Source organism: Hydra viridissima, unplaced genomic scaffold, assembly GCF_058129835.1.
Source record: "Hydra viridissima isolate aposymbiotic clone 2 unplaced genomic scaffold, HvirCarnegie_v1 scaffold_2, whole genome shotgun sequence".
Taxonomy (NCBI): Eukaryota; Metazoa; Cnidaria; class Hydrozoa; order Anthoathecata; family Hydridae; genus Hydra; species Hydra viridissima.
This window is the reverse complement of record NW_028324301.1, coordinates 25,202,174-25,215,820: the sequence shown is the minus strand read 5'-3', so window position 1 is coordinate 25,215,820 and position 13,647 is coordinate 25,202,174. Positions and strand designations below refer to the sequence as shown.

The 13,647-nt window shown below is 36.0% G+C and overlaps 1 protein-coding gene across 2 annotated transcripts; it reads right to left on the bottom strand.

Annotated features, from left to right (window-relative positions):
- Positions 1–3,037: 3,037 nt before the first annotated feature.
- Positions 3,038–10,408, bottom strand: LOC149892595 (uncharacterized). Of its 2 annotated transcripts, XM_090077733.1 has the most exons (5): positions 10,337–10,408; positions 4,342–7,362; positions 4,020–4,085; positions 3,702–3,758; positions 3,038–3,544 (listed from the first exon to the last, which is right to left on the bottom strand). In XM_090077733.1, exons 2-5 carry the CDS (start codon positions 7,331–7,333, stop codon positions 3,225–3,227), a joined length of 3,435 nt encoding a protein of 1,144 aa, XP_089933859.1. In that variant the 5' UTR covers positions 7,334–7,362; positions 10,337–10,408; the 3' UTR covers positions 3,038–3,224. The 2 variants fall into 2 exon arrangements, with proteins under 2 accessions (XP_089933859.1, XP_089933860.1); XM_090077734.1 differs by having other exon boundaries at positions 4,342–10,375.
- Positions 10,409–13,647: the final 3,239 nt, after the last annotated feature.

The window sequence follows — 13,647 nt, the reverse complement described above, 5'->3', positions numbered from 1 at the left end:
TAAAATCGTGAGCTATCTATATCGATTTAGGTCCTTTTTGAGTACTTTTTCAATGGAAAGTTAGCGCAGTTTTCCTCTTTTAAGATTAGATTATGAAGCTTGACATAATAAAACACAAAACTAACAAAGGCAAGATAAAATATAAGGTAGTTTTCGAATGTTTTTTCAAAGCAAAATTAGCGTAGTGTTCCTCTTTTAAATCTAGATTATCTCAAAGGTAGATTTTGAATAGTTTTTCAAAGAAAAGTTAGCGTAGCTTTCCTCTTTTAACATTAGCTTATGTAGCTTGACATCACAGAACACAAAAACATAAAATAAAATATAAGACAAATAGATGTAGCTAAAGTTAGGCTGCATAAAAAACCAACAACATAAAATATCTACTAGGCATGTTTAAATTGAATTAAATAAAACCCTTTGCGCAAAAATAGAGAGTAAAATGCATAATGTTAGAGAGTAAAAGTGCATAGAAAGCCTCGCTACTTTGCTGTAGAAGAAGTGGATGACTAGATACACTTTTTTAAATTTGTGTGCTATCTCTATCGAATAAGGTAGTTTTCGAGAGTTTTTTCAAAGCAAAATTAGCGTAGTGTTCCTCTTTTAAATCTAGATTATCTCAAAAATAGATTTCGAATAGTTTTTCAAAGAAAGGTTAGCGTAGCTTTCCTCTTTTAACATTAGCTTATGTAGCTTGACATCACAGAACACAAAAACATAAAATAAAATATAAGACAAACGTAACATGAAAAATAGATGTAGCTTAAGTTAGACTGCATAAAAAACCAACAACATAATAATCTAACAGGTATGTTTAAGTTGAATTAAATAAAACCCTCTGCGCAAATATAGGTATGCTAGAGAGTAAAAAGGCATAAAAAGCCTCGCTACTTTGTTAAAGGTAGTTTTTGAATAGTTTTTCAAAGACAGGTTAGCGTAAATTTCCTCTTTAAAGTTTAGCTTATGTAGCTTGACATCACAAAATATAAAACTCAAAAAGACAAGATAAAATATAAGATAAACGCAAAATAAAATATAGATGAAACTAAAGTTAGGCTGCATAAAAAACCAACAACATAATAATCTACTAGGCATGTTTAAATTGAAATAAATAAAACCGTTTGCGCAAAAATAGCTATGTTAGAGAGTAAAAGTGCATAGAAAGCCTCGCTACTTTGGTGTAAAAGAAGTGCATGACTAGATACAACATTTTAAAATCGTGTGCTATCTCTATCGATTAAGGTAGTTTTCGAAAGTTTTTTCAAAGCAAAAATAGCGTAGTCTTCCTCTTTTAAATCTAGATTATGTCTAAGGTAGTTTTTGAACAGTTTTTCAAAGAAAGGTTAGCGTAGCTTTCCTCTTTTAACATTAGCTTATGTAGCTTGACATCACAAAACACAAAACTCAAAAAGACAAAATAAAATATAAGATAAACGTAAAATAAAATGTAGATGAAGCTAAAGTTAGGCTGCATGAAATAAACGGGTAACAATATTTTTCTATGTATGTTTACATTGAGTTATATAAAATCCTCTGCGCAAATATAGGTATGTTAGAGAGTAAAAGTGCATAAAAAGCCTCGCTACTTTGTTAAAGGTTGTTTTTGAATAGTTTTTCAAAAAAAGGTTAGCGTAGTTTTCCTCTTTTAACATTAGCTTATGTAGCTTGACATCACAAAGCACAAAACTCAAAAAGACAAAATAAAATATAAGATAAACGTAAAATAAAATACAGATGAAGCTAAAGTTAGGCTGCATAAAATAAACGGGTAACAATATTTTTCTACGTATGTTTACATTGAGTTAAATAAAATCCTCTGCGCAAATATAGGTATGTTAGAGAGTAAAAGTGCATAAAAAGCCCCGCTACTTTGTTAAAGGTAGTTTTTGAATAGTTTTTCAAAAAAAGGTTAGCGTAGTTTTCCTCTTTAAAGTTTAGCTTATGTAGCTTGACATCACAAAACACAAAACTCAAAAAGACAAGATAAAATATAAGATAAACGCAAAACAAAATATAGATGAAACTAAAGTTAGGCTGCATATAAAACCAACAACATAATATTCTACTAGCCTAGTTTTCCTCTTTTAAGTTTAGATTATGTAGCTTGACATCACAAAACGCAAAAAGGCAAGACAAAATACAAGGTAAACGTAAAATAAAGTAGAAGTGAAACAAAAGATAGGTTGCATAAATACAAAAACTGCATTGCCAAAAATAGAATTTGTTGTCTAGAAAGACTTTTTAAAGTTTGTTTCTTTCGTCTATTGACTTAGTGAATCGCGATCTGGTTTTTCTTAGGCGCGCTTGTTTCTTAGTTGTTTTTTTTTGTAAAGAAAGTTTATTCAGACGTTTTTTTTACGCAACTCCTTTAACATTATTTTTAACAAAGTATTCTTTTATACGTGTTTACATTGAAATAAAACCCTTTGCGTAAATAGAGATAAGTTAGAGAGCAAAAGCCTCACTACTTTGCAGAAGAAGAATTGGATGGCAAGATACAACTTTTTAAATTCGTGTGCTTTCTCTTTTAAGGTACTTTTTGAATATTTTTTCAAAGAAAAGTTAGCGTAGTTTTCCTCTTTTAAGTTTAGCTTACGCAGCTTGACATCACAAAACGCAAAAACCAATAAGGCATGATAAAATACAAGATAAACGTAAAATAAAATAGAAGTGAAACAAAAGTTAGACACCATAAAAAAAAAAAAAAACAAAAAAAAAACATAATATACTTCTATGTATGTTTACATTGAACTAAATAAAATCCTTTGTGTAAATATATGAAAAAATAGAGAGTAAGAGTTCATAAAAAAAGCCTCGCTATTTTGCTGAAGAAGAAATGGATGTCTAGATCTTTTAAAATAAGGAACTTTTTGATTTCTTTTTCCGAAAAATGGTTGGAGCAGTTTTCCTTTTTTAAATTTCACTTATGCAGTTTAACATCACAGAAAATATTAATTTGCTTTTTAACAAACTCTTAAAAACATCAGAAATAATTCTAAATGCAACTCTATTAAAAGTGTTAACAGAATAACAAAACGACTTTTTTTTTTTTTTAAAGATAAAAAAAGTTTGAACTATCTTTAAATAAGAAATGTGAGAACAGTTTAACAGAACTTCTTGTTTATTATGTATTTAGCGAAACAGATAAATATATTTGCAAAAGCATAGAGAAAACAAACTACACAAAAGGCCCATCTTTATTGCCAAACTGAACAAACTTTTCTAAACTACATAAATGGTCTCACTATATTGCCATATTGAACAAACTTTTCTAAACTACCCTCTTTTTGAATTTTTAGCTTCATGTTTTTAATTTTGTCTTTAATATGGCTTCGGTAGGAGTACTTTTGCAAGACATGAATGAGCTTGTCACTGCTATGATTTGCCAAGATGCCAAGGTAATCTTTGTACGAGCAACTTGAGCTTACATCTGTAAACACGTCTTGCAAGATGTATGCCAACACCAAAGCTGCACATCGTGGAAAACTTCTGGTGTTGAACCATTCGTTGTGGCCAGGGCAAGCATTCAGCTTTTCAACTATTTCATCTAAAATTTTACAAACTCAAGTCATAACACAAAGAGATTAAATCGAATATTCATTTGGTTCTGAAGCATGACAAGATTAATTTTGTTTTTTTATTTGTTTTTTTTTGTTGACCTTATTGTTTGCACTGATAGCAACAACTGGTTTTTGAAAGATTACCTAATTGGCATTGGCTAACTTCTGCTTTGTTTTCCTTTGTTCTTGGCTGAGTTGATCCTGAAATAAAATAAAACCATGTTCATTTTTCTAATTCATAAAAAAACCATCAACAGTTTCTAAGTGTTAGAGATAATAACAAGCTGTGCATGATTTCTAACGGTGAAGTTTCTAACTTCATCATTAGAAATCGGGTAGACACAACTTTCTAAAAGTGCACTTAGCAATGATGGCAAGTTTTTATTAACAGTTAACCATCTGAAATTGTGCAAGAAGAGGTTTGTGTTTATATATGTTTGTATAAATTAGGTTTTACATTACCGATGTGTTCTTGAGTAAAAGATGGCATTTCCAACTTGATTTTTTTTCTTCTTGGATCTTTTACTTCTAAAACATAATCAGTTTTAGTATCATTCACTTGTGTAAACATTTAAGCAATCACAGAATTAGTCCTGCAACAAATACATACACACTTCTGTGTTGTTTTTTTTGTTTTTTTTTTGTTTTTTTTATTGTTTTTCTTTTTTTTTTTTTTTTTTACAGCTTTAACAATAACAATAGGGCAAGGAGTTAATTTGGGCATTTTTATTTTTTGAAAGCGTGTTGAGATTTGCATAAAAATCAAAAATCAAAAAGAATTTACCTCTGGATGTACAAGCAAGACTTTGGCTAAATAGACTACCAACAGATTGAACAGCACCAGGTGAGGGCTGTTTTTCAAGAACAGTACCAGCCTGTTGGACTGGAACAGCTGAAAGAAACAAACTGGGTTTGGCCATCGTTTGCTGACGAGCAACAAGATTAGGAGCCAGAGGAACAGAAAAGACCTCTTTTGAAGGATTAAAAACAACTTGCAGAGAAGGAGCAACATGAACAGGTTTGGCAACCACTTGCTTATGAGCAGGTTCAAGAAGAGCAGGTTCAAGAAGAGCAGGTTCAAGAAGAGCAGCTTCAGGAGGAGCATGGAAAACACGTGTGACAGCCATAAGATTATCTTGCTGTGAAGCAACATTAGACACTGTTTCCAGCAGAACAGAAAAAACCTCTTTTGAAGGACTGAAAGCAACTTGTTCAGCAGGAGCAGCAGAAACAGGTTTGGCAACCACTTGCTCACTAAAGTAAACTGGAGAAAGTTGTGCATGGTGTTCAATAAAATCCGGTTCATCAGGAAATAATGTTAATGCAAGAGGAGAACAAGCTGTGCCAACAGGAACAGCTAGAGTCTGATCTACATCCATACAAACAGCTTGTTCATTAGGAACTAGTTGTGCAAGAGCAGAGGATAGTTCAAGAACTGGACCAGCGATTGTTTGTTCAGAAGGAACAGACGAAACAGGAGTTGAGCTAGGTTCACACAAGAAATCTACAACATGTTCGTTGCTGTCCTCTAAAGGAGCATTGTTTTCTACAGCTGGAGAAAATGGAACCACTGTGGTACAACCGAAAGTAGCAGCACATTCTTCAGAGTCAGAACCGGAGTCTGAATCTTCCTCAAAAATGTCCTCAACATCATGAAAACCGTACTCCTCTGCATTAGTTCGGAGCCAGTCCATCACATCCTTCTCCTCCTTTGGTGGTCTCTCAGACTTTTCAACAGTCAAAGACTCTATGACTCCGAAGGACTGTCCGATGCCCAGGGCAAAGCGCAACTCCTCTGCAGCGTTCCACTGGGACACATAAAAGCTATCCATTGTGTGTCTGCTGTGCTTCATGTAGAGTGTAGCAAACCGCTCGCGATCTTCTTTGCTGTTGTTGGCAAAGTAAGTGGCTATCGAACCGCGAATGCAAGTGGGAGTAAGACGCTTCATGGGAATGTTTACTTGGCTTTTTCTGAAGCAGGACGTCAGGCTAGAGGTGATAGCAGAGGAACCCATCTGGTAAACAGGCACTCTAGTTGCACCTAGTGTCACACCTTCGTCTTTGTTGGCTCTCACCGAAGGAAAAAGGGGCCTGTAGCAGTCGCTCAACTCCAAAACAGTCTTGGTGTCTGCAGCCATGTAGTGAGAGTCGTTGACAAGAAGGTCTCTGTATCTCAGCAAATAAATATCGATCAACACTTTCAAGTCGTTCGGCACTAGAATGTTTTTGGCTCCGTACTTGTATGCTGTTTTGTAGCGCTCTTGCACAATGCAATATCCACACTCACTCTTCTCAGCAGCCATGTAGTCTCTAATGTTTAAAAGAGCAATGTTAGATTTTCTTAAACTGTTAATTACAGTGACAGAGAGCAGAAGATGGTTTCGTAGAGACACAGCATTGTCTCTAGTCAGCGGAAGAGACGCCTTTCTAATCGATTCCACTAAGTCTCTTACGTATGCAGACTTGCCATATTCGGTCAGCAAACTGACATTGATGATGTTGATGCTTTTTCTTCTTTTCACAAGGCTCCTCCTCAAAGAACGAAAGGGCCTCAGCACTTTTCGCAACTCATCCACCTTGCAGCGCAAACGTCGGATGGCCTCATGAGAAAGTCCGAAATAGACGTTTCTGGCTTCACTGAAACGAAACAGGAGACAAAGGGAGACGAGGCGGTTGTACAACGTGTGACAAGACATGGCTTTTGTTTGGTCAAGTTCACTCAGCTTGGAATTGAGCTGAATTTTCTTAAAGTGCAAGGAGAAGTATCTATCCTCCAAAACATTGGAATTGGTGAGGGCGTTTGGGTGCAGCGTCAACGTGCTGTCACAACAAGTCAATATTTCCACAACTGCATTTTTGTAGATTTTTGCTTGTGACCAAGTGTTGTTGTTGGCTACCACAAGCCACTTTTCAAAGTCTCTGAAGAGCTCATCTGCTGACTGGTAATAAAAGTGAAAAGCATCTTTGTCCAGCTGAAACAAGAGTCTCTTTTCTTCGGTCAAGACATAGGAGCTGGAAACCAAGTGCTCTAAGGAATCGAAATCAGAGTCAAGGACGGATTCGGTGTTCAGCTCTTTGTTTTCTACAGAGGTGCATTGGTTTGCAGAAGGAGCCTCGGACGAACCAGCAACTGGTGAGGGCAAGCTTAAAAGAGGATCAGAGGAAAGAACCGGAGAAGAAAAAGAGGAGGAAGGCCCAGGAGCAGAGGATGCAGAGCCTGATGCAGACGCTTGTTCAGCTACTGGCTTAATACCAAAGAAGGCAGGTCGAATAAATTGAGGGACATAGAGCTTCTCGTTGTCGTATCGCTTTGCCTCTGCAATCTTTTGTTTGATCATCTTGGAATCGTAGAAATGAGTCTCTTTCAAGTGTATGTCCAGTCGGTCGTAATACTTCCAACATTGCAAACAGGGGTAAGGTTTTGGACAGCCGGACTTGCGTTCGAGACGAGCATGCTGAAACTTCCTGACCATTGCAGAGTAAAAGATGGAAGCTTCATCCAAAGTCCAAGAATGATCTTTTTTAGTCAAGTGTCTTTTAATGCTTGTGGACGAATGTTTGCACAAAGGCATCGGACAGCTAACAGCGTACCTCTTCTTGGTACCATAGAAAGGTACAACCCTGTTTACGGAGCCACACGCTGCAACTAATGCGGCCCTGACTTTGTTTTTGAGCTTTAAGTCTCTCTGTTCTTGTGACTGCTTTCTTTTCTTTTTTTTTGCTTTAGAGTTTGGAGAAGAAGCAACAACAGAGTTGTTTTCTTGTGAAGAAGACATGTTCAGGTGTTTGTTTGCAACGGTTTAAGCTAAAAAAAAAAGAAAACAGTTAGTGAGAGTTTTTTTTCTTCTGCCTGTATCCAATCCTGGAATGTTGCGTGGATTGATGAGAAACACAACTACAGCGAAGAGCTGTGTTTTTTCGAGTCCTCTGCAAAAGAGCAAGAAGAAAGTAAAGAGAGCAACAAGAAGAAACAAAGCTTGCACTAGCAAAAGAAGAAGAACGAGAGCAACTAGCATTACATGCATGGTGGCAACAGTGATTGCTATTATGAGAAGGAGAATGAGAAAAAAAAAAGAAACAAATAAATAAAGAGATGGAGTTTGAGAGGATCTCGCAACCATATGACTCAAAGAAAGAAACTGTGTTGAAAAAAGGCAAGAGAGGGCAAATAGAACTTGCTAACAAGGACAAATGACAGACATAACTACAACAGTAACAACTCTCATTGCAAGCATAATAACAACAACAGCATCAGCATCACTGACTCAGAGAGTGTTGAAAAAACAAAACAGATTAAAAAAAACAAGCAAAGTGGCTGAACAGTAACAACAACCATTGCATGTATAACAACAGCAACAGCATCACTTAATCAGAGGGTATTGATAAAAAAAACAAACAAAACAAAAACAAAAAAGAAAAAAAAACAAAACAAATAAAAAAACAAAACAAGCAAACTGGGTGAACAGTAACAACTCTCATTGCAAGCATAATAACAACAACAACATCACTGACTCAGAGAGTGTTAACAAAATAAAATAGATTATAAACAAGCAAAGTGGGTGAACAGTAACAACTCTCATTGCAAGCATAAAAACCAACTACAGCAACAGCAGCATCAGCAACAGCATCACTGACTCAGAGGATATTGATAAAAAAAAAACAACTAACAAACACACAAACAAAAACGAATAAAAGCAAAGTTGCTGAACAGTAACAACTATCATTGCAAGTAAAACAACAACAACAGCATCAGCAACATCATCACCGAATCAGAGAGTGGTGATAAAATAAGATAGATTAAAAAACAACCAAAGCGGCTGAACAGTAACAACTCTAATTACAAGTAAAATAACAAAAGCAGCATCACTGACTCACAAGGTTTTGATAAAACAAAAAACAAAAAACAAACAAAGCAAGCCAAGTCGGTGAGCATTAACAAACACTCATTGCAACTATAATAACAACAACAGCAACAGCATCACTGACTCAATGGGTGTTAATAAACAAAAACAAAAACACAAACAAAGCAAGCAAAGTGGGTGAACATTAATAAGACTCATTGCAACTATAACAACGACAACAGCAACACTATCACTGACTCAGAGGGTGTTGATGAAAAAAAAGCTAACAAAAACACAAACAAAGCAAGCAAAGTGGGTGAACATTAATAAGACTCATTGCAACTATAACAACGACAACAGCAACACTATCACTGACTCAGAGGGTGTTGATGAAAAAAAAGCTAACAAAAACACAAACAAAACAAGCAAAGTGGGTGAATATTATTAAGACTCATTGCAACTATAACAAAAACAACAGCAACACTATCACTGACTAGGAGGGTGTTGATGAAAAAAAAACAAACAAAAACACAAACAAAACAAGCAAAGTGGGTGAACATTAATAAGACTCATTGCAACTATAACAACGACAACAGCAACACTATCACTGACTCAGAGGGTGTTGATGAAAAAAAAGCTAACAAAAACACAAACAAAACAAGCAAAGTGGGTGAATATTATTAAGACTCATTGCAACTATAACAAAAACAACAGCAACACTATCACTGACTAGGAGGGTGTTGATGAAAAAAAAACAAACAAAAACACAAACAAAACAAGCAAAGTGGGTGAACATTAATAAGACTCATTGCAACTATAACAACGACAACAGAAACAGCATCACTGACTCAAAGGGTATTGATAAACAAAAACAAAAACACAAACAAAACAAGCAAAGTGGGTGAACATTAACAAACACTCATTGCAGCTATAACAAAAACAACAGCAACAGCATCACTGGCTCAAAGGGTGTTGGTAAAATAAAAAAATTAATAAAAACAAAACAAGCAAAGTGGGTGAACATTAACAACACTCATTGCAGCTATAACAAAAACAACAGCAACAGCATCACTGGCTCAAAGGGTGTTGGTAAAATAAATAAATTAAAAAAAACAAAACAAGCAAAGTGGGTGAACATTAACAACACTCATTGCAGCTATAACAAAAACAACAGCAACAGCATCACTGGCTCAAAGGGTGTTGATAAAATAAAGAAATAAAAACAAAACAAGCAAAGTGTGTGAACATTAACAAACACTCATTGCAGCTCTAACAAAAACAACAGCAACACCATCACTGACTCAGAGAGTGTTGATAAAATAAAATAGATTATAAACAAGCAAAGTGGGTGAACATTAACAAACACTCATTGCAAGCATAAAAACTTACTCAGAGAGTGTTTATAAATAAAACAAAAAACAAAAAACAAAAATACAAGCCAAGTGGGTGATTACTAACAGCGCAAACAGCAGCAACAACAGTGTCTTTAGAAACAACAAACAAGTACAACAGCAACAACTGCTTTTACAGAGTATAACAATAACAACAACATGGCACTAACAACAACAAAAGGGTTGGAATAAAAACCTATAGGCAAAAGGAGAGCTGCATTCAGACAAGATCGATTACAAAGAAGCTCTTCTTTTGGACAGAGGAGAAACTGCTTTTGAGGGACAGAGGGACTTTTGTTGTTGTTGTTGTGCAGAAACCAACAAACTTTTATTGAACCGAATATAACCGAACATAACCGAAAGTCTTGTTTGCTTCTGTTTTGTGCCATCAAGAAGGGAAAACAAAACATCACGAAACAAACGAAGCAAACGAAACAAACAAACAAACGAACGAAACAAACAAAAAAACGATTAAATAAATAAACAAACAAACGAAACAAACAAACAAACAAACAAAAACAAATAGGAAAAACAGAAAACGCTGTACCGAAACCTCGCCATTTTTATCCTTCCTCGAGCTTTCTTTGGGCGCCAAAGACCGAGAAAGTTGAGCAAACGTGACGTTGAGGGGGGGGGGGGGGTACTTAAGGCCAGCAGACCGACCAATGGCAAGCTTAGGAGAGACCCACGTGAATGTTACTTTTTCTTTCTATGTACGCTGAATCCGCTCAAAGTCTGGAATTTCCAGCATTCACGTGTCATCACTCCAGCCACCAGATTGGCCCACACTTTGCACACTTTCAAGACTAGAACTTCACTTAATCACAAATTGAGCCAAAAAAAAACTAAGTCTCGCATGGCGACAACTTTTCCAAAAGCAAACAAAGGCAAACGAAGGCAAACGAAGAAAAAACAAAAACAAGTAAACAAAAACAAAACCGAAAAGGGAGAGAGAGAGAGAGAGAGAGTGAGTCGACTCATTTCTTTCGACTGCCTTAAACGAGAAGTCTAAAACGTTTAAAAGTTGAAAACTAAGTTTTTTAAATGAACTGCACCGAAAAAACTTTACGACAGTTTAGCTGGTTAAAAACGCAGAGGAAAATATTTTATAAAATTTAAGCGTTCTAAAGATGTCCATTTTTGTTTTTGGCTTTTTTTTATTTTGGTTTGTTTCTGGCTTGTTTCTTTTTTTAAATTCTAGCGATCGAGCATATTTGAACGGTTTCATCAACCTGTTGGCGCACGTGCTCGAGAGCTAGAACTTTGATTGCTTTTGTTGTTGAGAATTGAGAATGTCCGAGCAGGTTTTTTTATCGATTTCATCGCTTGTGGCGAGGCAAAAATCAAAACGCTTTTTGGACGAAAGAAAAGAGATTAAAAGGAAAAAAGAGAAGAAAAAAAAAAAACAAAAAAATAGGTTATGTGTCATAAACATTTATTTTCTCACGCGATGACGTCTAGTTTTGTTACAGTAATTAAAATATGGTATCAAGTTTGTAATTTCTATCTTATTTTTAGTTACGGATAATTGCCAATTATGTCACGTTTAGTATACACAACGCTGTTTTCTTAATAGCAATATGATACAAACAAGTTATAAAAAAAAAAGCGTTCGCTCGATCTTCCTTAGTCAGTTGAACAAAAAGAAATTTTCACAACATATGATTGATTTGGTTGTCCTAGCAAGCTGTTTTAGCAAACGACTAGAGGTTGCAACTGTTGTTCATTGAAAACGAAAAATCTAGCGTCAGCAAGAAATTTTTGAATACATAATGTACACAAAAGTGGCACTAACAAATGAAAATGTAAAAAAAAATGTTTACCTTGATGCCAGACTCGCAGAGATGTTGTCGCTCGTTGCTATCGACTGCGAACAGCTTTGTTGTTTTTCGAAGTGCCTCTTCATTCTACTTATAGCCGAAGTTTTGGCTTCGAAAAAAAATACACGAACGTCGTTAAGCTCAACGAGCTGCTTTAATTGTTGTTCGTGCGAAAACGAAATGCTTAAAACGGATAAAAGTGTTGGCGTAATTACACTTTTCGACCGCGATGCAGTTTGTCAACTCTAGCGTACTTTTTTGGCTCGTGGAGCAAAAGCCTCATGATAATAGCAAAGGCTTAAAATGTCCTAACATGTCAGCAAAGGCTTAATATGCTTAATAAACTGTGGTTAAGCTTTTGCGGTGCAGTTCATTTACAACTTAATTTGCAATTTGCTGGCACAAGCAAACGTTTATGACTTCTCGTCTAAGGCAGTTGAGCGAAATCAGTCGACTCACGTTTTTGTTTTTGTTTTTGTTTTTGTTTGTGTTTTTGTTTTTGTTTGTGTTTTTGTTTTTGTTTGTGTTTTTGTTTTTGTTTGTGTTTTTGTTTTTGTTTGTGTTTTTGTTTTTGTTTGTGTTTTTGTTTTTGTTTGTGTTTTTGTTTGTTCGTCTTCGTTTAAAATATAAAGAATTCGAAAGGAAGGTTGTTGCTTTGTTTGCTTATTGAAAGTTGTCGCCAGTTGTGAGGCTTAGTTTTGTATTTGTTTACTTTTTAAAATATCGAGGAAAATATTTTAGGACATCGCATTCTAAAGGTGCCTTTTTAATAAAACATCTAACGATTTAGCTTTTAACGTTATGCTCAAAAGAATGCCCGTTTCGGTTTCTTTTTTCTTTTTTTTCTTTTTTTTCCTTTGTTTCAATTGGGCAGAGTGCTCATTTGAGCAGCCCACCCATGATCCAAAATTATGAACTCTGTACAAGATACGTTTCATGGACTGTAGAAATTTCAGGAAACCAACACAGTGACTAGTTCGTAGTGTGTGTTAGTTCCACCTTTATTCACGGTAGAGCGGACCTGTTCGAGTACTCGAACATTGGGTCACGTCTGAAACGTGAGAATGCTAGAGTGCGTTTTACTAACAATTTTATCGCTTGTGGCCAGGAAAGCAAAACTTTCCGTTTTTGTCTTTTGCATCCTAAAGGAGCCTTTTTAATAAAACCTCTAACGATTTAGCTTTTAACGTTATGCTCAAAAGAATGCCCGTTTCGGTTTCATTTTTTTTTTTTTTTCTGTTTGTTTTGGTTTTTGTTTTTTTTTTTCAATTCGGCATTCTAAGGGTGCCTTTGTAACAAGATCTAACGATTAAGCGTTTAATGTTGTGCTCAAAAAAAAAAAAAAAGTGCCTTTTATATCTCTCAATGGTCTCCAACGATAAAACTGCCGACCAATCGCAACGATTAAACAGCCGACCAATGGCAGCTCAATAGTCTCCAAACATGAAACTGCCGACCAATGGCAGCTCAGTGGTTTGAGAAGTGAGATCATTCGACTTCGTTTTATTATCTCCAGTTTGAACTAGTGCTTGGCTTTCATAAAAATTGTCAAATTTTTCCAAACAAATCTTATACGAAACGCTACTTTGATGTCAAACCTTCGTTACTCCCTATTCCCTTCTAGCGGAGGGCCGGCTAAAAGCTAGAAAAAAAGAGAGAAGGAAACTTTTTTTTTTTTATTAAGAGGGGTGGGGGGGGGGGGGGGGGAAAGAGTAAGAAAATTACGGGGTTAGGATTGGAGGGGGATGGTTTTACGGTTTGGAAGCCTGGGGACAATGAAAAATTGCGTTCGTATAGTGTCCACGAGGGGCGTCCTTCGGTTGTAACGTGCCGCTAGGTGCACGCGTCTAGTAGTTTCGTTGCATCGACCTAGAGGAGTTCTCCGAAAGGTCTTGCGCTTTGGGCTCGGGCAAACGGCCTGCATCCATTGTAAACACGGTCTCTGCCGTTAGAAAATCGTTAACCAGGCTTTTGTGAGCTTTAACAACCATCCCTTTGAGTTTAAAACGAACGTTTCCCCAAAAGCCATTCGAGATGG